General features: G+C 37.4%; 1 protein-coding gene across 1 annotated transcript in view; it reads left to right on the forward strand.

The window, feature by feature from the left end:
* Window positions 1-25,132, forward strand: part of LOC140775575 (alpha-N-acetylglucosaminidase) — a 75,102-nt gene that overhangs the window by 19,302 nt on the left and 30,668 nt on the right. Inside the window, exons 7-9 of the mRNA XM_073118955.1 lie at window positions 9,321-9,402; window positions 11,405-11,511; window positions 16,434-16,464. Coding sequence (XP_072975056.1) covers window positions 9,321-9,402; window positions 11,405-11,511; window positions 16,434-16,464 — 220 coding nt within the window. The remainder of the gene's footprint in view (window positions 1-9,320; window positions 9,403-11,404; window positions 11,512-16,433; window positions 16,465-25,132) is intronic.

The following is a 25,132-nucleotide window of genomic DNA, read 5'->3' on the forward strand; positions in this document are numbered from 1 at the left end:
ACCATGTGACATTTTCATGATGCAAATACCAAATGAGCAACAAACAAAAGTGCATTCATGGGATTTTGGATAGTCGATGGTATCAAAGTGCAAAAGGAAGAGAGGGAGTATATGAGAATGAGCAATTGTATAAGGGGTCTATGTGTAATTAATCCTAACTATAGTAGCAGAGTTCCATTTCTTGTATTATAGGGAAGGTTAAATTTGTTCCAAGTTGTATTGGATTCTTCACATCAACTTGTGCTATAAGAATTGGCATATGCTATGATATTAATTGAAAAAAAGTGAATCCCTAAATATGCTCTGATATTAATTAAAATTTCAAGAGAAATAGTATTCCTAGTAAATTCTTTTTTACATTTTTTCAATATGATTTTTCTTTTCCTTTTATTTGTCTATTTTTTTTTTCAATAAATTCTTCACTTTGTGAAGCCATAATGAGTCAAGATTTTCTTGAACACTCATGTCGACACGGTCTAAGTTAGATTTGAGTTTGAGAAAAAGTTAATCTAAATCCTTGAATTGTAAGAAATTATAGGCTGTGCTGTTCTAGGAAAACAATCAAGAAATATTAATATGATGTTCAAATAATATGAAACCTGATGGATTAGATCGGTGATGTCATCATCTACACTTTCTGTACTCAGATTTTTTTTAGATCTCGATTCTATCTCGGGTGGAATGGAGTTACAATTTGAGGAGATTTGGTAGCTAGTTTAGATAGAGTTAATTGCTTGTTCTTATTCGGTTTGTTTTATTCTCTATAAGTAGGGCTTTATAGTTTATATCTTAGGCATGCTTATGATTTTTTTTTTATTCTCTATAATATATCTTCCTCTCTCTCCCTCTCTCTCTCTTGCTTTCTCTCTATCGTCACGTAAGTCATCCATTTCCTCTTAGCGGCTTTTTCCTTCACCATGACAATATTTTTTTCTCACCGTGCGCAACTCTACTAGAGCCATTACCTTCATCGCACCATCATCTGCATCAACCCTAACTCTAATTCATCTACATCAACCCTAACTCTAATTCATCTACCATCTACCACATTTAAATCCTATAACCTATCGCCAAGCTATGCCTTACCATGACCTTTGCTTTACTTTGAACACCACCCATAGCCTCCTACAATTCCTAGAAGTCCCTCATAAAGTCTCAGCTGGTATAGATCATTAGATCAGCCTTTTTATGCTCACTAGCTTGCATCGGCGATAATTGGTGCGCATCACTTTTGGACTATCATAAAAAACTTGAGCGCTAGCCTGAGATTGGTGCGCACCCACCAACTTCGGTCCACACCTCTAGAAAGCTCCAAGCCTGCAAGGGTCCTTATTTGCTGTCTAGGGCTGACTGATTGTCACCCTTGGCTGGGTCATAACAGCTTAGTATCCAAGCTTGAGTAACCCTAAGCCGGTCCGCATCAATTATTATCAGAGCTAACGTTCCTCAACAAGCCTACCTCTAGAGCCATGTTTGCTAGATGGAATTTAAATGATCCAGACATCAGGTCCTTGATATCTAAAAGGTGTTCTATCCCTATCGAGCGGAAGGCGATGATTATGGAGAACATGAAGGTGCATCAAGAAATTAGAGACAACGGCAAATCCGGACCTACCATCGGATTGCTAATTAGGGTTGCCGCAACCATGTCTATTTGCAATTCCATTCAGCCACACCCACCGCTGTCCAGGCATGATGATAGACCCTCTCCACTCCCTGGACAACAACCACAAGCGTCGTTGCTTCCTACAATGGAGCTGAAAGCAATCAGCACACCCGTGGGTAGATACTATGCACCAGTCGTTACTTCCATAATTATTTTGAAACTGATACTATTTCCTAAGTATTTACTAAAATAGTGTTATATTGAAAAAAGGACAAGGGAAGCATCTAAACAGTGGATTGGGCATCACAGTCAAACATGCAACCAGATTCTACTTGACACGAACAAACAAACAAATTTTAAGCAAGGTTTGAAGAATTGGGATCCCGATCAGGATCGACCTTCTGAAAAAACGATACGTATCGGCCAAATCGGTTGTATCGGTTGCCGGGATCGAATCTGATCGGACTTTTTTAATTACGTAAAATTCTAAGTATTATCTAAAAATGCAAGAAAATTTCTAAAAATTTAGAAAACATGACAAAAGAATAAGAAAATAGTAATTATTCACTTATGAATCCTAAAAGTTAAAAAAAGTACTAACACAACTTCGATGAAAATTGAGATGGCTCTCATAAATCTCTATGGTCGTCATCATAATCACCATAAGTTTATAAATAATAATATTTAGGGCCTAGTGCTTTAATGAGTGATTGCATCATATCATTCATATCAAATAGATCTTGTTGTCTTTGAGAAGGATAATAATTAATATCAAGGTTCCAAAAATCGGTATCGGGATCGGGATCGGCCGTTTGGAAAAACGATACGTATCGGATCAGACTATTTTAATTAAATAAAATTCTAAATATTATTAAAAATGTTGAGAAATTTTTAAAAATTTAGAAAAAATTATAAGAAAATAAGAAATAATAATTACTCACATATAAAGCCTAAAAAGTAAAAATCTCTCTTCCTCTCATTTTTCTTATCCCTCTAACTATTAGTTTGAAGTATCCATTTTCTCCCACTCTTTTTTTTTATCTTTCTTTCTCTCTCTCACCCTCTTTTTTTTATCTTTCCCTCTCCCTCACTCTTCCTTTTTCCCTCTCTCTCTCACCCTCTTTTTTTTTATCTTTCCCTCTTCCCTCACTCTCTTCCTTTTTCCCCCTCTCTCTCTCTCTCTCTCTCTCTCTCTCTCTTCCTCTCTCCCTCACTCTCTCTTCCTCTCTCTCTCTAGCAGGCAGGCAGCTGTCTGCTGTAAGTGGCTGCTTGTAAGGCCGAAACCATGGATTTATAGCCGATCCCGATCCGTTTCGGCCGATCCCACTCGAGATCGGCCGAAACTAGAAACTATGATTAATATATGAATCTTATGTCTTAAGGATATTGAAGATACCGAGGAGGATAATGCCGACATCTGAATTTTGTGATGGCTCCAAATAATAAATACTTTTTAAACCATAGTCATAGGAAGCAACGTTTTGATAACAATGTCACTGATATGTATGTACATCCTTATTTTCTCCATTTTTAATTCCTATACCTTTTTGACTTCCTTCAGTAACTGTAGAAGGGACGTTCTCACCACCAGGCTGATCTGGCGAACCTCCCCTTTAAGTGATTCAATTTAGCCTTGGTTTATGAATTTCATTGCCTAAAGTTATTCACCTCTAATGGGCTTCTACATAATTTGATACCACTGAATTTGTTGGTGTTTTTGTTTAGATGGCAGACACAAATTGCATTCAATACATTTATACTATCTTAGGATTACTGTACATGATCAAAGCACTCATTGCTTAGATGTTTGTATGGTGTTTTGGTTTTGATGTTTCCAAATGGATGGTGCCTCTTTTCGCAATGGATAGTGCCAATTCTCGATTTGAATTGAGCTCCTAAGTTTGAAGACATGAAATCCAAGTTTCAATTTAGAATTCAGTTTTGTAGACAATGTCCGAATGGCATATATCGACATTCTAATGGCGTTTATCAGCGTCCGAACAACATACAAATGTTGGAAGTAGTCACAGGAAGGCCACAACCATTGTTCAGACAGTGTTTGATGATCGTTTAATGGCATTCAAAGGGTGTTCATATGCTAGAAAATACAAACCCCAACAGCGTTCGAATGATAGTAAAATCGTTCGAACACCGACACTATGCTGAGAAGGGTTAGCATAGCTATTTGAAGATTTTGACACATCCATCTCACTTGATCTCTTCAAACTACAAGGAAATCTTTGACGACTTGATCATTGATCTCTCTTATATCAAAGGTACCTTAGGAGCCACCAAAGAGAAAGAGAGAAGATACATCACCATATCCAAGGTCACATCCACACCGGAGCTTCAACGAAGATGACCTTGGAGAGCTGAAATCATTCTCCATCCTAGCTTTCTTGTGAGGGAGCCTTGCAAGGTGTCCATCTAAGCTAGGAGGACATACCAAGCCGGAGGCAATCTATTGGTATAAAGGGAGGAGTTCACCGTGGGTGACTAGCTGGCTACTTACCACTATGTGTGTATTGTTGAGGTTGTAATTAGCATGGTTTCCAGTTTCGGCCGATCCCGACCGAAACGGGTGGGAACAGGTCGGATCCGACTGATTCAAGGGACATCAATAATTAATGTCCTCACCCCCCACCTGCCTCTCTCCCTTTTCTCCCTCTTTTTTTTTCTCTCATTCTCTCTTTTCTTTCTTTCCCTCTTTTCTTTCTTTCTCTCTTTCTCACGGGTCTCTTTCTCACCGGCGACTAAGTAGATCTCCGGTGACCTCAACCTCCGGCGACGTTCTCCGACGAAGATTCGACAACTTCGATCTCCAGCGATCTTGGGTAAGTTTTTTTTTCGGTTTTGAATTTTTTTTATTGTGCTCCTGTAGTGCAGCACCAACACCAGCACCACTGCTGGTGTTGTTGCAGCACTGCTGGTGTTGCTGCAACAGCAGTAGCACCAGTAGTGGTAGCAGCACCTGGTGCTGCTGCAGTTGATGCTGCTTATGCAGTTATGTCTTATAAATTTTAAATTATTTTATATTTTATTTTGATTCTTGTTTATGTTTTTTAGTTGCAGAGTCAAAATATCAATGGCTCCAAAAGAGAAGTCATATGATACCGATATTAGGTTGCAACATTGCAGCACTATTGGGCAAGATAAAAAACGTGTTAAAGGTGTGAAAAGGAAATGAGTGGTGGTGTCAGCCATTTGAAAGAACATTTAGCTAGAAGACAAGGAAATATAGCAGCTTGTACTCAAGTGTCCTTGGAAGTTAGAAAGCAGATGTTGGCTCATTTAATTAGCAAAAGGAAGGATAAATAATCTGCACAACAAAGAGAGTCAATGGTTCGTGAAGAATTAATCCATAATCCTGTACACATTGATGATGATAGTAGTGAGCAAAGTGAGGAGGATGAGGAAGAGAGACAGATGAGGAGAGCAATGAAAGAGAGCAGAAATATGCATAGAGAAGAAGAAGAGATGAGAAGCATTGGTGGTAACTTTTAAAGATCTAGATCAGTTAATATATGAGAAGAGAGAGAATATAGGGGCAGCAGTTTAATCCATAGAACTCCTGGTGTTACAGCAGAGTCTGAAAATATTAGACCAATAGATACATATCTTTAGATAAAAAAATGTCGTATACAGACTTCCATCAAGACAGCTCTCAAAGGAATTAAAAATGCAAAGAAACACATTGATAGGGCTATCTCTAAATTTTTCTTCTATAACCATATTTCTTTCAATGTAGCTGATAGTCCTTATTATCACACTATGGTGGATACTATACAATCAGTAGGGCCTGGTGTTTTGCTTCCTAGTTCAAATAATATTGCTACTAAATATCTTGACTCAAAGGTAGATGAAATTCATACTTACATTAAGACATTTAAACGATATTGGAATGAATTTGGTTGTACACTGATGTGTAATGGGTGGAGTACACAAAACAGAAGAAATATAATTAATTTCTTAGTGTACTCTAGCATGGGGACAATATTTTTGAAGTCTGTGGATGCTAACTGCTTATTTCAAAAATACAAATTATATTTGTCAGTTGATGGATGAGGTGATACAAAAAATCGGTGAAAAAAAGTAGTCCAAGTGGTTACTAATATGAGGTAAATTATAAAGTTGTTGGAAATTTATTGATGATTAAAAGACTTCATTTATATTGAACGTTATATGCTGCACATTGCATTGATCTGATGTTAGAGGATATTGTAAAAGAGTCTAAAATTGACATGATCATACGTGAAGGTTAGAGGTTAACAAATTTTATATATAACCACGATTGGGTTCTTAATTTACTCAGGCAAATGACTGGTGGTCACTAGATTTGCCACTCACTTTTTAGCCTTGGAGAGCATCATGCGCTACACAGATAATATTATGTGGATGTTTACATCACAGGATTGGTTTATAAAAATTAAGAATATGAAACCTAAAGATAAATCTTTAGGTGAAATTTTGAAAAATATGGCTCTTGGAAATACATTTTGGGATAATATTATAATTGCCATCGCAGTATTTGAGCCTCTTGTCAAAGTATTAAGACTTGTAGACAGTGATGACAAGTCTCAGATGAGTTTCTTATATGAGGCAATAAATATAGCAAAAGAATCAATAAAAAAAATGTGGGCCAAAGTTATAGGAAGTGGTGGAAGATGATTAATTCTAAATGGAACAAATAACTACATAGAGATATACACACTTGTTTTTTTAGTTTTAAGTTTTAATTTACTAATTTATTTTTATTTATGAATATTTAAAAATTTGAATGCTTACAAATTTTAAATTTTTATAGGGTATTTTTTTAATTCAAGATTCCAATTCTCTAAAAATGTCAATAATGATAGTGAAGTCTTGTTAGAGGTTAGGAAGGTAATCAGCAAGCTTGAGCCCGATATTCATAAACAAATCCTTTGCGATAAAGAAGTGAGTTATGATTCAATTTATTAATTTTATTATTATTTGTTTCAAGTTTTAACTTTCAATATAATCAGTATGCAATAAGTTAATATATTTCTGATTTCAGATGGAGAAATATAGATTAAGAGCTGGGCAATTCAGTACTACTAAAGTTGTTCCAGCTATATCTCATAACACTTTAGCTGAATGGTGATCTATTTATGGATGGGAGGAGGTACCAAATTTGACGCTAATAGCAAATAAGATTTTAAGTCAAATTGTGTCTTCATTACAGTGTAAAAGAAATTGGACTATTTTCTCTTTAACCTACACAAAAATACGTAACCGATTGACAATAGAAAGATTGGAGAAGTTAGTTTCTTGTCATTATAATATGAGATTGAGGGAGAGAAATTTAAAAAGAAAGACAGAAAATGAACAACTGATTGATTTAAATCATGTTTTTGATGAAGAAGATCCCTTGACTTCATGGATCAGAGAAATAGATGATAGGTTATTAGATAACAGAAATAACCTATGGTTAGATGAGATATTGAAAGAAATCGTGACGAGGGTAGAGACTGGTACGAGTCATTCAGCAGCGAGAGATAGTATACCTACTGGTACTAGTCATAGTCCTGATAATACATATGGTGGTGAGATCGTTCCATCTACATTTGTTGAGGAAAGTCAAGGAGGCATAAGGATTGAAGACAGAAACTGAGGATATATATACATATTAGCGACGTCGTCATGAGATTTATTTTGGTTCCTATGATTATAGTACATTGAGTATTTATTGTTTGGAGCCATCATAAGATCTATATGCTAGTTATTATCCTCAGTATCCTCAATATTCTCAGGCACAAGATCCAAATGCTAGTTATTATCCTCCTCAAACGCAAGCCACACAATAAAATCTATACAATATGACTAGTATGATACAATCACTTTTTGGAGCATCAGGTCCCAGACATCAATATTTATAAACTTACGGTGATTTTGATGATGAAGATTATAGAAATTTACGAGAACTAGCTCGGTATTTATCAAAGTTTTAAATTTTGAGTAAGTTAATACTTTTTTTAAGTTTTTAGACTTCATATGTAAGTAATTTTTGTTTTCTTATTTTTTAATCATTTTTTCTAAATTTTTCTGCATTTTAAATAATATTTAAAATTTTATATAATTAAAAAATAGTTCGATCCGATACGAACGGTCGATACGTATCGTTTTTTTGGACGACTGGTACCAATCCTGATCCCGATGCTAGGAACCTTGGTAATTAGTGCCTAAATAGTCGTTTGATTATGCAATAGGTTGATCTGGTTCATCAAATCCATTATTTTTTTCTTTTCTTGCATGAAGGGTTTTTCCATGTAAAAATCACATGTTTGTGATAGTTGTTGTGAGCATATCTTAGTTTCTATTTGTTGCCTATCTTTACTAGATCAGGCTTTGTATGCTAGGTCTCTTGATAACATGCAATTGAAGTGGTTGATATTATTTTCCTTAGAGATCTTCCTTAGCAAGTAGACTTGGGGTAATTTTGACACTGAATATGATGTAGAATGATAGTATCAATAGAGAAGAAGAAAGAATAAATCCACTGATAGGTTGTTGGAATCCACCAACAAACAAAAAAAAAGGCAATCTCAAAAATCTCCAAATGTTCATTAATCTCAAATGATAGCATAATAAGCCTTTATATAAGTAAACCCTAAAAAAGGACAAAAGACTATAATGTCCATAATGCAAAAAGCAAGGTTTCCAGTTTCGGCTGATCCTCAATGAGATAGGCTATTCTCTTGCTTTTCTGTGAGTACACGTGCCTAAAGTAGTGTCCACACCAGAATAGTTACTATTTGAAGAGTCTATCTTTCCCTTCTCTTTGTTTTGGTTTAGATTGATTTAGTGACTCCTAATTGTGTTTCCCTATACTTTCACTTTTTGCTTAGTAATTATCAGCAAATATTCCATGACTTTAAATGTTTGATTCATTCTGTTGGCTGCCAGTTTCTTTGTATTTTTTTCCTTTGGCGGTAGGATCAGTTTTGTGTGTCCAACCTAGATTTGATTGGTTTTGCTCAACATTCCCTAGCATTAGTACTTAATTTTTGTTTGGTCTCATAGAAAGCAACCCTTTCTTTCTGCTGTAAAACTGCAAGGATGTGGTACTCTCTTATATTGCACAGTACACATTTCGTATTGAACTCTATGTGAAGAAATTTACAATGTTGTCAGAGAATAGTCTGGCAAATAGTCTTCATCATCATCATATCGAACTCTATGTGAGGAAACTTACATTTGGTTTCTCCCTTATATTGCACAGTACACATCCCCATATTGAACTCTATGTGAAGAAATTTACAGCACTGTTAAAAACAATCTGGCAAATAGTCCTCATTGTTATCGTATTGGACTCTATGTGAAAATTATATGTGCTGTGGTTCCCCTTATATTGCACAGTGCACATACTGTATTGAACTTATGAAAAAATATTTATAACGTTGTCAAAAAACAGTCTGGCAAATAGTCTTCATCATTATCATGTTGGCCTATATGTGAAGAAACTTACATTGTTGTCAGAAAACAGTCTGGGCAATAGTCTCCATCATAATCCTTAGGTACTTTAGTTTGCCAAGATAACATATAGTACATATCTAATTATTTTTCATCTAATTGAGATACATGCACTAATTTGATTCTAAAACAAAGTATCTAGTTCTTCCTGTGTGCTCTAATAAGCATCATCTGCTACTGCTGCATCAAAATTTTACCTACATTTTTCTTGCATCTTTTTCAGTTCTGCCTGCATTCTCTGGCAACGTACCAGCTGTTTTCACAAAGATATTTCCCTCTGCAAAGATAACCAGGCTTGGTGATTGGTATTTTGTCATCCTTTTCTTTTTCTTTTTATTGATATTAATTTGATGGATAATCATTGGCTTCCCAAGAAAGTTACTTTCACAATTTCCTGTTTAGCAACTAGTGCTGCAAATGTGTGCTTCTGTTAAGCCTTTTGTTTGATAATTTTTCCCCTATCATGGCTCCCAAAATATTTACTCAGCTAAAACATCTGTCATGGAGCATCTAAGTTCACTTTTCTTATACTTTCTTGTTTGCCCATGAGTACTACTAAAATTTTAAAATCATCGTATCACATTATATCTTGACCTCTCTAGAGTCTAGACACTCTACCAATTCACATAATATACTAGTCTTAAGTCTTAACTAATCTCATATTGACTTTTTTTTGTTTTTCTTTTACTAAGAATTCGAACATGTTCTGAAGGACCTCAATGTTGAGTCATTTGTAGAGGTCTTATTGTTGGGAAGGTGATGACAATAATGGCATGTTTGACATGAAGAGGTAAAACAGTATGAAGTTTTAGGAGCTAAAAGACACTAAATAAGATACTTCTAAGCTTTCTGTAATACATGGCTGTAATACATGGTTCATTTTGTATAATAAAGAATGGATATCTAAAATTGATTCAGAATTATGAAAAGTCCGTTGCACTTGCAATGGTCATGCTGATAAATTCTAGGAAAAACCTTGATGATTCGAAGTAAGATGATTGGCCATGTCGTGTCCTCAACTTACAGAAAAATGTGATTCAGACGATACAGGAGATCACTAGTGTTGGTTTTAAGAATGAGTGATTGCTCTTCTCCGACCCTTACTGCCCAACTGGAGAGCGGACAGCTAATGTGTTCCACTTATTGAACAGGGTCTATGGTCAGTCCGTGACCCCTGGATGCCGAAGGCGTTCTTGGGGTGATCTCGCAGTTCCTACGGGGTGGAGATGATGGGAGGATTCAGATGTAATGACCACCACCATCAGTCCTCTCAGATATTTTTGATTCAAGAAAGAAAAGGATGTCCTAGTGTATGATGCTCCTGCCTGTGCATTTGGTGCGAGCTAGATGTCGTACCTTAAACACTCTTACTTACAGGGTTTTGGTGACTTGAATTTGACAACCAAAGGGCAGGCGATGGTAAAGCCTTATTCTTAGTGCAATCGTTGGGTTTACTCCTAGTGCTATGTGCTATGAACTGAGAAAGACAACTAAGTCGTTCAACAATCAGCAGACCCTTCTGCTGTTTTGTTCTTAGATAATTAAGGTTAAACCTTTTGGTGAACTATCTATAAAAGTGGCAATCTGTTGAAACTTCTTTTTCAGATGTTAAAATGGTAGTAATCAGGATTAAGACATTGATGAAAAGAATTTCTGAAATGTGGAGGAAATGGTTCGTTATTGAAGACTTGTACATGAGACAAAATTGTGGTCAATTTAGTGATATAGAACAACCTTGAGGCTTTAGAGAAGACTGATACCCTCAAAATCTTATAGGGTAAACGGTACTTTAAAAATGTGATATGCTATGTGATATTATGCTGTGACAATTTTAGTAATTGTAATAACAAGGTTCTTTATGGAGTGGTATCAATTCATGGCAATTATTTTGTGTTGCAACTTGCATTATGATTGCCTTCAATTGACATTATGAAATATGTTCTTGGATCTTCTTGTGAATCTCTTGCTGAGTAAGATGAGTAACAACAAAAATCTTATTGCGTAAATATATGTTCTATACTTCTATATTTTTGTTGCATTATCAAATTCTAGGATCTTCAATTTGTGAGAATCTCTCTCAAAACTAATTAAAGTAATTAATTGTATGAACAACATAGTTTGTACCATTGTAGGTCTTATGACTGCTATAGATTCTCATCTCTCTGATGTGTTATATTTTCTAAGATGCAAAAGATCGCAGAATCAAAAGTTGTTTTTCTTATATCAAAGCAGTTTGTGTATACTGTTTTTCTTATATCAAAGCAGTTTGTGTATACTGCTGCAAGTTTTTATATGCCTTTGTTCCAGGAACACTGTGGATGGTGATCCAAGGTGGTGCTGCACCTATCTTCTTGATCCATCAGATTCTTTATTTGTTGAGATGGGGGCGGCTTTTGTCAGGCAGCAAATTAAAGGTGTTAACTTGTACTTACAATCCTACTTTAATCTATTAATTATTATCCACATGAATAAGCATTGAAAGCATTTAACCACAAATGAATTAGAGATCGAAATACATGATTGGTCAAGTTTCTTCTTGTCTTGTAGAATAAAATGTGTAGCTATAATGATACGATCTCCCCTCAAAGAGGTTTGATCTAACTCGCAACCAGTTTTGGACATAAACGAGGGTAGGATTTTTGAGAGATATTTTGGACGATCTAGCTGTTGGATCGACATGTAAATTAGATATATTGTAGCTCTAGAAGAGAGCTTTCTAATGTATTAAATATCTTATGATTTGGATGGCGAGATTTAGAGATATCGTCAAATCAATGGACGAAGGTCGTAGAGATAGACCTATAGAATTAAAGTCCGAACTGGTTTGAGGATCTATGGGTGAAGGCACGGACTCCTAGGTGAGGGATTGGTGAACGCCCCTGCTCGGCATGAGCACACGTGGTACACGCGACAGGTCAGGCAGAGCCCGTCACGCACAGATACACTCCTATGCTCATATAATTATGACATTATCAAATAAAACTTGCTAACATATCAATACTCATATAATCCATCACCAAATAAACATATTAATATATACATATTCAAGTCCACAACAATATACACTAGACCATTACAAAATTTGGCAGGGCTCACATAAGTACAAACCATCAAGATACAACTAAAATTACTAATATAAGAATACACTATAATTTGACCTATATTATACAAATACAACTATCAAATAATGGTATAACTTACTATCTAGATAAACTATCTTCTATACCATCTCACGTCTATAGCTTATCTCATCTTTGCTCTAAAATATTTCCTCAGAATATCTTAAGTCGTTATTACGTACCATAATATCTGAGATGTTAGAAAAGAAATAAAGAGAGTCATGAGTAAAATACTCAGTGAATAGACTTTATCTCGAATCAGTAATACCAAATAGAAAATAAATTGTATACTGGATAATGTGAATCACATAAGAGCATTCAACTCGGCCCAAATCCACCATATCGCGTCTTGAAATTCAATAGCATCAACTTTGGTGTGGTTTTGTGGATTTGATCCCTTCAAGCTTGGGTTCGGGTTCGGGTTTGTGGAACTATATATTTAGCATTGGTCTAATGAGGTTCGTTCCCACCTTCCCAAACTCAAACTCAATCATATCTGGTCCTCTCATGCGGCCTCTATTCTGGTCTAACATATAAAAAGAATTTGGATACCGATATATATCCAAGTCGACCGAATCAACTTGGTGTGAGTCCATCTCGTGCTTCCATATGTTTGCGTCTAGAATTGACCTTGGGTGAGACCTCCATCTCGTTTGCCACCTTCATATCTGCCCTTAGTGACTTAGACAGCTGCGCCATGGAGTGCAAGGTGTTATCTGTCTTTGCCTTTGCACCCTCTAACTTCATTGACTCCACCCACAAGCTGATATTGGTTGAAACAATCTCCTTGCTGTGGTCTAAAGTGAGTCCATCCTTGAGTGTAAGCCTTAGCTTGCTGTTTGGATCTGTGGTTAGATTAGCCGTCAATTTCACTGTGTCGACGTCCTCTTTGTTTGCCTTGCTCAGCCACTGAAAGAAAGGAAAAGTTGGTGCTGAAAATATCACGAGCTCTTCTGTCGTCTTTGATGGTAGCTCATTCGACCACGCATTGCACCTTTCGTTGGTTAGCTTCCACTCCTAGTCCATCTTGGGCTCGAGTTTGACCATCTAGTCCCTTATTTTTTACCACCTAAGGTCCGAAGGGGTGCCTCAGTCCCAAACCGGCAGCAGCCATCTTCGGTTCAGCGGTGAAGCTTTCCGCCATCTTCGGTTCAGTGGTGAAGCTTTCGACCTTGGTTCACATGGTGGCCATCCTGATCAAACTCCTGTCCAGGTCTGACTTGGGTGGATGTGGCTTCACTCTTTGATGATCTCTCCTTTCTACCTCAGCTCGATGTGGTTCCATGTCTTGTTTGTCTGGCCTGTCATCATCTTCATTGGAGTTTTCTAAACCGAACTAATTCCTACGCTTGTCGTCGGTCGGTTCTTGGAAGGTTGTGTTTGCTGCTCTAGCCACTCCTAGCTGGGTCAACAAAAGCTCCCTTGGCGGTGATGTATGCCTTGGTGGCCCCCTAATATGCTGTTCTGGTTGCCAAGTTGCTAATTCATCAAGATCTACCCATGGCTCACCCTCTTCAAGGAGCTGTGCTGCCAGCCCCATAAGTCGAGTAGGCGCGAGTGTCATGCCAGCTCTTCTTGGGGCTGATATGGGTAGGATCATGCTCTGCAGCTGCATCTCCACTTAGTCATCTAGATCATCATCAAACTCCATAGGTGGTGGATGCACCTTAACTAGTGGTTGGTCCTTCCTTCGGTTTAAGTTGACCCATCGAGGTTCCAGCTAGGCATGCCCAACGGGCTCACCTATGGTGTGTCCAAGCAAATCCAATGCCGCTGGCCTCTACCCAAAGAGGTGTGGCAGCCTGGGATTTTGCTGGTGAAGGGGCTGGACTAGTAATGGGTGACCATCGGTGCAGAATCGCGTCAGGAGGTTGTTAGCGAGGTTTGGTTTCGCAAGGCCTCCTCAGTAATTCTAACTAATCTTTCATTAGCCTCTCTTGTCTACCACATCTCTCGCAGCAAGTCCATGATCATCTGGTTGCTCATCGCTAGTTGTTCCGAAAGCGATGCCAATATAGCTTAAATGCTAGGCTCTTTTATGTTCGGTTTTGCTTGGGTGGCTCCGCGGGTGGAGGTTTTCGTCAACTATTTCCTCTTTCGCCGATAGAATCTCCTTGTCATGTCGCGATGACATTGATTTAGTTGTCATCATCGGAACCATCTGTCTAAGGAACAATAGGTATGTTGTAGCTCTCGAAGAGAGCTTTCTAACGACTCGAATATTTTGCGATTTGGATGGCTAGATTTGAAGATATCATCGAATCAGTGGATGAAGATCAGAGAGACAGACCTACGGGATTAAGGTCCAAATTAGTTTGGGATCCATAGGTGGAGGCATAAACTCCTAGGTGAGAGATAGTAGTAGTAGGCCGGTAGTTATAGGCTGGCACCCAGTAGGATTGGTGATGCTGGAATTTAGGAACGACGATAAAGAGAATAGAAAGGGATGAGTGGGCTACACCCCTAAGGGACTAGGGTGGTTGGTCAGTCGACTAGGGTTAGAGTTGGCAGAATTGAGGTGGTCGCTGGTGCTGTGGGAGGAGAGAACAAGGGAGAAGGAAAGAAAGATGATTAGGGCAAAGTGGTTCAATTCATTCCATAGTCATTCATTAGGGGCACACCATAGATAATATAGTGGCTCCCTAATCGACTAGGTTGGCTAAGCTATGCTAGCTTGGATCAATCGATTTGAATCGAATTCCTAACCCATCACCATTAGGAGCACACCACAAACATGATTGATGGCTATCTAGCTTGACTCGACTTAGTCAACCTAGCCTACTTCGACTTAAGTCCACCCAACTTGAACCGGCTCTAATACATCAATCGAAGATTATCTAGGTCTATCGATTACAACTCTAATAAGCAATTAAACCTGAACTTGACTTGATTAGCGGGATCAAATAGGCTTGAGACCGATTAATCCATATAGGCAACAACTTGTCCACCTAAGCAATAACTAATACACATAAGCAAATGACTAGAAAGTAAATACTCCAAGCATAAGGACTAAAATGCAAAATCAAATAATCTAAATAGACTAATGGGTTCCGACCCTTATCAAGTTAGCCCGTTGGCTGAAGTTGTATCATATAATTCATTCTGCAGTATAACATGTACCTAAATTATATATTGCCAGTAAAGTGTTATTTGAATTTGTTTAATGATGTTATCCTAATTGGATTATGATAGGTCATTCTGATGGGTTACGGTACCAAAAGATAGGTTAAGGAACAATTCCTTTAAGATCTGAATTTATTGTAGGAAGCAGTCTGCGCAACCGAGGAAAAATATTTACCAAATATTCTCTTGTAGCCAGAAAATTACGAAACCAAGTAGATTAGATTCATAATTTCCTGATCTATAATTTTCTTATTTATGCCCTTGTAGATTCAAACTGCAACTAAGACGAAAATATGAAAGAACGCGGGTGATGATGGTGGTGACGGGTGGAGTGGATGTTAAGGTTATGGATGGGTATGGAGATGAAGGTGGATGGTGGATGTGGTTAAGGGATATAGAAAAAGATGAAGAAGTGGTCGAGATCCCAAAGAAGAGGGAGAACTCGACAGACGAGGGAGATTAGATGTTAGGAGAAACTTTGCCAGCGGTAGAGGTGGAAGGTTGGTGAAGAAGGAAGGAGATAATAGAGAGAAGATAGGAGGCAAGAAATCAATAATCTAATAACATAATGAATTTGGCTGCTATCCACACGTTTATAGGGACCAGCTAAAAGTCCTAATAATAATAAGTAACCCTAATCTTAGTGCAATCCTGCTGAGATCACGTTCGAACGTGCTCGATCGCGTTTAAACGCACAAAAGACGTTCTCTATATTTGCGAACACGATGCAGGCGTTCAAACTTGCCCGACCACGTTTGAACGCACTTTTCGCGTCCTCTGTATTTGCGAACCTGATGCAGGCATTCGCAAGGGCGTTCAAACGCAACCTCTCCTGCATTCGAACGTGACCTACAGGAATTTTATCTTAATAAAAATAAACAACTAATGCAATAAAAAAATATCCTAACTAAATATGTCACATTCCCTATCAGATTGGGATACCCCTAATCCTAATAAGATAGTTGATATTGTTGGCATAATTTGGATCTTTCATATACTTCTTATGGCACTATGTCGTGAATTCATTGTCCTACCATATTTAATGAGTCGTTCTATCCTTTTGACCTTTTCTTTTACTTTGCAAAAATCTGCAGAATATGGTGATGTAACGAACATCTACAACTGGTAATTTTGCTTTTTACTTTTTCTTTTTATATACATTTTGGAAATTACAGTCACTCTAAGTTTTTGAAACTCAATGTTCTCCTAATCCACATTGACCTTAGTCAATAGATGTCACTATCAAAAATCTGGGGCGGGTTCACTTAGATGCTTTCAGCAGCTATCTGCTGCACACTTGTCTACCCAGAGTTTAACATGGACAGGATAACTGGTACACCAGAGTGCATTCTTCCTGGTCCTCTTGTACTAAGGAAAGCTCCTCTGAATGTTCTAACACTGTCAGCATGACATTTTGGGTCCAGCTCATGTACTTCTTTAATTGGTAGAAAGCTAGTTTCAGCTGAAAGCAGATAGTCTAGCGGGTAGAAAATAGCTTGATTGAAAATTTGCATCTCTGTCAACACTAGGCAGCTGATCCATGGTTGTCCACAGATATTCTCATTTTCTACCCTCTGTTAATAATTGTTAGGTTTGGCCTAGTTATGACAGTTTATGAAGGAAAATCTGCACAGTTACAATTTACAAATGCTGAAATGCAGTTATATTTGCATACTCGAGCCTTTTGTTCTTTTAATTGAGGCAGTTATAAATCTCTAATTGATATGGTCTGGTAATTTCCCTATTAACCCTAAGGTAAAATCTATGCGGAACTCAATCTATTCACTATAGAAGTCTGCTCCTTTTGATCTTGCTTCACTTGGGTCAGTGCTTACAGAGTACAATGATGAGAAAAAAGAAGATTGTACAGAACAGAGTGACTAAATCATGTTTATTATGACCAACTGATTTTATCAGAGAATAAACTCTCTTCGGTTTTTCATGTCTATGGAAACTTTTCATTTATTCCAATTGCATGTGTCTAAATTACAACCTCGTAAGGTAAATCATGGATGTAAGTACTGCCTACACTCACTGTGTTAGGTGACATCTCATGCTGGCAAGCTGCTGGCACAAAAGACAGAAGTGATAGAGAAAGGCGGAGGGAGGCGATAGAGTAATGGGCAGGTGATAGGAGGGGAAGAGAAGAAGATAAAGATAGAGGAGAGTGGTCTGAGACTTAGAGGGTTGTGGATAGGTTTAGATATCGTATAAAGGAGAAAAGGAAAGAGATGGAAAGTAGAACTGACCGGATCCGTAGAGCTTAAATATGACCAACCTGCATTAAAACCCATTTAAGTTAAATAGGTTTTGGTATGGGTGTCTCGTGTTTGGCCTACATGATCAGCACCCAAGTCTAACTAGGCATCATGAATGATAGATGATGTTGATGCCTACTCATCCTGATCTCTCCTTGATGCGATGCCTAACCCTTGTCTCCACCACTTCATCATCTCTGACCTTTATCCTCCCTTGCTCTCTGTCACACTGCCTCCTGTCACTCCTCCATGATCCCTCTGTCTTCCTCCACTTCACTCTACCTTTCTCTTCATCTACCTTCTTCGTTGTCGTAATGATTCGTGCCACTCGACATATCTCATGTGTTGGCAGCTTTAAATTCTCTATGATGAGAGAATCTACAAGCCCAATATGCTACACTACTTGCTATTCACTAGATCTCTAGGAATATTAGCAAACATTAAATGTGCAAGTAATCAAGGTCTAGAATGCTAAAGCAATCTCTACAATGATAGGCTATAATAAGCAACAAGAACATGCTCAGAAAAACCATCACAAACACATGATTTTACAAATAAAAAAGACATTTCTCAACGTGATTTTACAAATAAAAAAACCTTTCTCAACTTCTATTAGAAAATCCAGATGTGGTAGAGAAACTAGGGTCTCAATTTTCCTATAGTAGACTTATTTTATGGGTGATCTGAATTAATTGTTCCATTAGCTACTGTAATAAGAGGATAATTTGTACATGCTCATCCATGCCTAAGATCCTCCTGCAGAACTAAAATTCATGTCTTATACAAAAATCTATTTCCAATGCTAGTGTCTTATTGCATTACTGATCCCACACATTAAGCATACTAGACCCACGATTTCTCTTCCTATTTAAATCTCCATGCTTACAGGATAGCTGTTTAGGAAGACAATGCCCACTACGGTTAATATTATGGTTAATATTCTGTGAATTGACTTTTTTGTGTCTTTTTGCAATTAATATTGTTTAGGCTCTTTGCTCATTACTAATGTTCACAACCCTTTTGAGAAATCTGGAAAATTAGATTTTTGGATGCAAGTCTCTTCAATCAAGGAGGCTTTAGATCTGGTGTTTGTGTGGTGAGTTTAGTATGGTGTGTTTATTATGTAATTCAGGTTATGAGCTAATGAAGCTTTCCACCGTCTATCTACCGTACTTATTAAGTGAATTTGGAGGTAGAGGTAGTTCGCCTCTTTGATCTTAGTTTTAGGTATCATTTTTGTCACTAATGGTTAAAATCCTTTCTGACATTTACAATATAGGATTTTTGGAAGTCTTTAATGTAATATTCCAAAAAATAAAATAAAAATTTGCGTGTGAGGCACATGTCTCACCGATCTCCTCCTCTTTCCTTCTCTTCTTTACTTCTCCAACTAGGATTAGGGATCGCTGAAATTTTGTGATGCCCTAGCTATAAATCCTAGCAAACCCCTCCTCGAGAGGCCTCAGGATCTTCTTCTCCTTCTCTTCCTTCTTCCCCTTTGACTTTTTCTTTCACCACCAGAGTCACCGTTGTTGGTGTTGGGTCGTCGGAGCATTGTCGAAATAAAATCCCCTCACCAAGCGAGCCACTGGTAGTTTTTAGCACGCGGATTAGAGATTTAAGTTATTTTACCTAGACTCATGGGTTCATTCATGAATTTATTCTATTTATTCATCTTTTACTTTGTGTTTTTTTTAATCGGATCACGTATAATTCAGTGTGCAAATACATTATCATATTTCTGTGTGCATTATTATGTTCTGTGTACAAAATATAAAACTCAATACATTGCTATACTTAGTGCATATAGCCATTTAAATGATCGTGAATATTAGTGAAAAAAAACATAACTGATACGTGATAGGACTTTGAGAATAGACATATACTAGATATTCTTTGTGCATCTCCAATCTATTTTAAAGTACAACGGATAGACCTATTTCTGATCAAGCCATAATTCGTTTAGATAAACTCAGGTACGGTTAGAGAACAGTTTAAGGGACAAACCTATTTTTGATCAGTATATGATCTGTTTAGATGACTCTGGTATAGTTATATAATAGTCCCAAGCTATACTAGGAGTCTTTCTGAGGTGACTCTAATATCTCTCAATGGTTAGTGAAAAAGACTGGTTGTGTTTATCACATAGTAACACTTCTTGGTAATCTTTTTTTTTTTTCTTGATAACTAGGCTGGAGCCCTTGTTTCATTGAAACTTAAAAACTAGTATTAATCTTCTCCAAATTAACTACATCACAATTACAAAAGATAACCAAGTTCTAGTCTATGAATCATACAAGGTTTTACAAAACAAGAAAAACCTAACAACCATATCTGTTCAATAACTACTACAACCACATCTGGTCAACAACTACTACCAATCAAACCATGACAAAAGCCAACAAACCATTCACAACTAACTAGTTTTAACCAACATCACAGAAAACAAGAAAATACACACTATAAAGCAAAAAGGCACTCCAGCTGCAAACACCTCAGTCATCCTCCAAGTGCACGATCTGGGCATCTTCAAGTTTCTGCTTTGCCTTCTTCTTTGCCTCCTCTCCTTGTTTCCCTGCCCAGCAGAGGAACAAGGTCATTATTCTGAGAAAAGGCCTCATAAGTTCTAGTACTATCATTGAAAATTCTGTTGTTTCTCTCTAGCCAAAGGCTCCAAACAAAGGCACTAATCCAAATGTACCACTATTTTTTCATATCTTTTCCAAAATGAACATCTGGCCAATACCAATCTTTCATCTGTTTAACATGAATCTTAATACCCCAATTTCACTCCATCTTAATTCCAAAGCTGTTTCCCAAACTTATAGCGTAGAAAAAGATTATTAACTCTCCTCCTGAGAACAAAAGACACAATTAGAGTCTCCAATTCATCCATTTCAATAAATTGTCCTTGGTCAGCACTCTATTATTACATGCTAACCAAAGGAAGGCTCTAACTTTAAGAGGGATTTTCAATTGCCAGAGTTTAGCTACATCCTTTGTAATCTGGCCCCCTTTTTTCAAAAATTATAAAGAGATCTTACTGTGAAGATACCATTGCTCTCAAACCTCCACTGAACTTTATCCTTACCTCTAGCCTCTGTATTATAGTTATCCTTTACATAATTAATCAGCTGTTGCTCTTCACCAATCAGATAATCAAAGAACATCCTTCGATACTTCAAGTTCCATGTTTTCTTCTCAGGTGACACCTCATAAATAGTCACTTCTTCATCCCAAACAATACTAAATAACTGAGGGAATCTAGTTGCAAGAGAGCACTCTCCTACTTAGATATCCTTTTAGAACTTGACCATTTTTCCATCTTGAACCTTCCACATAATACCAGTCTTGAAAATAGTTCCATTCTGAATTACTCCTCTCCAAAAAGGTGATACTCTTCCAGAATTGGTTAGTTTAAAGGAATTTACCTTAATTTTTCGATAGTATCTCTGCATCACAATTGAACCCTAAAGGTGGTTAGCTGAATTTAATAGCTTCCACCACCACTTAGCCAACAAAGAGCTATTCAAATTCTGTAAATTAATTATTCGTATACCTCCATACTCTTTCTTCTTACACACCTTATCCCAGTTAATTAAATCATAACCTTTCTTTGTGTTAACAGATCCATGCCACAAAAAGTTCCTCCTGAGCTTGTCAATCTGCTTCCTAACCCAAATAGGCATATTGAAAAAAGAAAGTAATATAGAGGAATCAAACTAAAAACATAATTTATAAGAGTGATACGGCCCCCCAAAGATAAAAGCTTTCCTTTCCAGCCAGCCAATCTTTTTCCACCTTCTCAATCATAGGCATTTAGTCATTCTTCCTCAATTTACTGTTGTGTAAAGGGAGACCCAAATATTTAATTGGTAACTCTTCAGTTTTACAGTTCAACAGAGTAGCCAACTTCTGACCTTTGGTCCTATTCTTACCCAAATAAATCAGAGAGCTCTTTTCAAAATTAATTTTTAAACCAGAGACTGCTTGAAAGCTATATAGTAAGAACTTAAGGATCATCACATCTTTGTGCTCAGCTTTAAGAAAAAGCAAGGTGTCATCAGCATATTGTAAATTGATAATCACACTTTCACACATCTTCTCCCAAACTAGTGAGTAAGCCTTGGTTTTTTGCTTTATTCGACATCCTATTCAGCCCATCAACAATCAAAACAAACAGATAAGGTGACAATGGATTACCTTATCTTAATCCTTTCTTACACTTAAAATATTTGCCTAAATTACCATTTTAGGTAACAGCAGAAGAGCCAGTAGTGGCAGATTGCATAATCCAGTATATCCACTTTTTAGGGAATCCTTTCCATTTAAGAATATCAACCAGAAAATCCCATCTCACTTTATCATAAGCTTTTTCAAAATCTAACTTTATCACGGGTCCTTCAAACTCTGCTTTTTTATTCCAAAAATTGCTTCATGTGTATTGACCATACTATCCAAAATATATCTACCTTTAATAAAAGCACTTTGATAGTTAGTGATCAACTCATCAATCACCTGACATAGTCTACTTGTGAGGGCTTTGGTGATCATCTTGTAGCTGCAGTTTAGCAAACTAATTGGTCTAAAATCTTCAATTCTGTTTGCTCCAGTTTTTGTTGGGATTAAGCATATCATTTCATAATTCAATCTATGAAGAAAACATTCCTCATTATAGAATGCATTGAACAGGTTCGCAACCTCCTGCTTAATAGTATCCCAAAAGTGATGATAAAAGCCTTATTTTCTGCCATATCAAGGACAACCTTATAAATCTCATTAAAAGGAGCAATCAAAGCCTCAGCTTTGACATCTCCTACTTTATTGGATTCCCAAATCTCCTCAGTCATAGTCAATCTCCAATAATTCACTGTACCAAAGAGATTCTTATAATACTGAGAAATGTGAAAATTTATTATGATCTGATCCACAGTATATTGACCATCAATCTAAATACAATGAATGTTATTTCTCCTTTTTCTCCTATTAGCCACCTTGCTTCATCTTCAAATCCCCTTCAATCAGCCACATTTATATAGATCTCTACTGCCATTTTAACTCTTCCTCCTTATCCAACTGATGAAGATGAAGAACAGCAGTCTCTCTTCTTTCAAGCTCTTCCTTATCCAAATTTCTGTTCTCCTCCATTAAGTCAAGCTGATGAATTGTTTGAATTAAACTTTTTTTTTTGAGCCTGATCAGCCCTCCTCCTAAGGTTTTTACTCCAGCCTCTCATGTTTTGCCTCATCTTTTTTATTTTTTCAGTCCACACTTCAATAATAGATTTTCTCAGCCTCACGAGACCACCATTTCCTTACAAGAGCCTCAAAGTTTGACTTACAGAACCAGTGATGTTCTAGGCGAAAAAATTGATGTCTGATCTCAACAGCACCAGTATCAACTAGTAAAGGAAGATGGTCAGAGTAGATTCTAGATAGAGCTTTAACCATAGACATTGGATAAAGCCCCTCCCAATCTATAGAAGCAAAGATTTTATCCAATAAAGCCATAATTGGTATCTCCCTCATATTAGACCAAAAGTATTTCCTTCCAGACAACTTGAGTTCAATCAATTCCAATTCATTTATCACTTCATTGAACATCCTTCTCTCTTTGTTACAAGATTTTTTCTCTTTTCTGTCACTGCCAAATCTGGTGGCATTAAAATCACCACCTACCAGCCAAAAGTCTCCATTCCAACCTTTAAGGTTTTTAAGTTCTAACCAAAGAACTTATCCTCCCAATCTTGAGGGCCATACACAGTGGTTAAAGTCCATTTAACCAGATTATCTCAATTTGTAACAGTAATAGATATAGCATAAATCCTCATCTTCTAATCATTCACTTGTAGTTTATCCCCATCTGAAGGTAAATAAGACCAGCAGTTAATCCTGCCACCTCCTATGTTCATCAGCATCCTTTTTTTACACATCTCATGCTTAGTTTCTTGAATACAGATAAAGTCTAGATATTCTTGTAAAATCTTTCTTTTTCAGGGAAATGTTCCAAAATAAGCCTTTCATTGGAACATTTCCCTAAGAAAGAAGAAAACGAAGGAGGAGAATAAAAAGAAAAGGGAAAGGAGGTTGGGGGGTTAAGGAGGGAGAGAGAATTAGGGTTTAATTTATAGAGTAAAAATTCAAATCTAAATTGGATTTGGATTCAACGAGATTTCTGCGACCGCCTCGTAGTGTGCCGGAGAGAGAGAGGCGAGGGGGTTGCACGTGCACCCTCTTCTCTCTCAAATATTGTTTTTTTTTCCAGTTCTCACAATCAACGAGATAAGGATGGGAAGATACGCCATTGGTGCTCCAATGATTGCACTTAAAGGTCTCTCGCCATCATAGTCACCTGCTCGAAGAAAGAGAAGGTCGATGGCGATGATTGAAGCCTTCCAACTCCAACGATTGAGAATTTCCCCTTTGACGGCAATCTAAGCAACGAGAGCTCTAATGGAATGCATCTACGATAGCATCTACAATCGTTGAGTTGAGTGGTGGTCTCCTTTTGCTCTGACGGTGTTATGACGGTCTGATCCCATGATGCAAGCTTCGAAGGGAAAGAAAAGAAGAAGAGAAAAAGGAGGATGAGGGTGTGAACTTAATCGGCGAGAGTTCTCTAATTTTAGGGTTAATAATTGTTATTTTGGCTTGTTGGTTAGTCTCTTAAAAGGTGTGGATGGCAACCAAAATCATTATGATGAATGAATCTTGATTTCTATCCTCTATCCTCTCTTCTATCTCTCTACCCTAATCTCCTTCCTCCTTCTTCACGATCTAGCCACCTCTACTGTTGGCAAGGTCTCACTATTTTCTAATCTTCCTCGTCTGCCGAATCCTCCCTCCTCCTTGGAATCTCAGCCACTTCTTCCCCTTCATCCTTATTCCTTAAACTACATCAACCATCCACCCTCATCTTTATTATCATCCATAACCCTATCATCACCTCCACCCGTCGCCACCACCATTACCCCACTCTTGCGTATTATCGTCCTAGTTGCAGTCCAAATCTGCAAAGGTCATAAATACCAAAAACGTAGATCAGAAAGTTATAAATCGATCACGCTTGGTTTCATAATTTTCTAACTAACAGAGAATATCTAGTGAATATTTTCCCTCAGTTGTGCGAATTGCTTTCCTACAACCGATCCAGATATTGAAGATGACGTTCTGTACCTATCATTGGTATCAGAGCCCGGCAAACCTCAGATCTCCATTAATGGTGGAGACAAGAAAGATGGCATCATCAAGGAGATCAATGGAGGGCACACCGACAATGAAAGACTCAACCCATGAAAACCCTAACTGAGAGGCCAATTCCCTTGGTGTGGCCACATTAGGACCGAGTCAACTAATGTCCATGGGTATGAAGATGGACTTGGCGGATGAACTTAGGAGCATGTTCCAAACATTGCTACATCGAGTGGATACAATGTAGAATGATCATAATGCCTTGAAGGAATATGTCATGAACCAATCGGCTTTGTCATCTCCTTAACGAAGATCGGTGCCACAAGAAGAACCAGCGGTGGAACC

The sequence above is a fragment of the Typha angustifolia genome, chromosome 14 (genome assembly GCF_048772165.1).
Source record: "Typha angustifolia cultivar Huaian chromosome 14, ASM4877216v1, whole genome shotgun sequence".
In the NCBI taxonomy this organism is placed as follows: Eukaryota; Viridiplantae; Streptophyta; class Magnoliopsida; order Poales; family Typhaceae; genus Typha; species Typha angustifolia.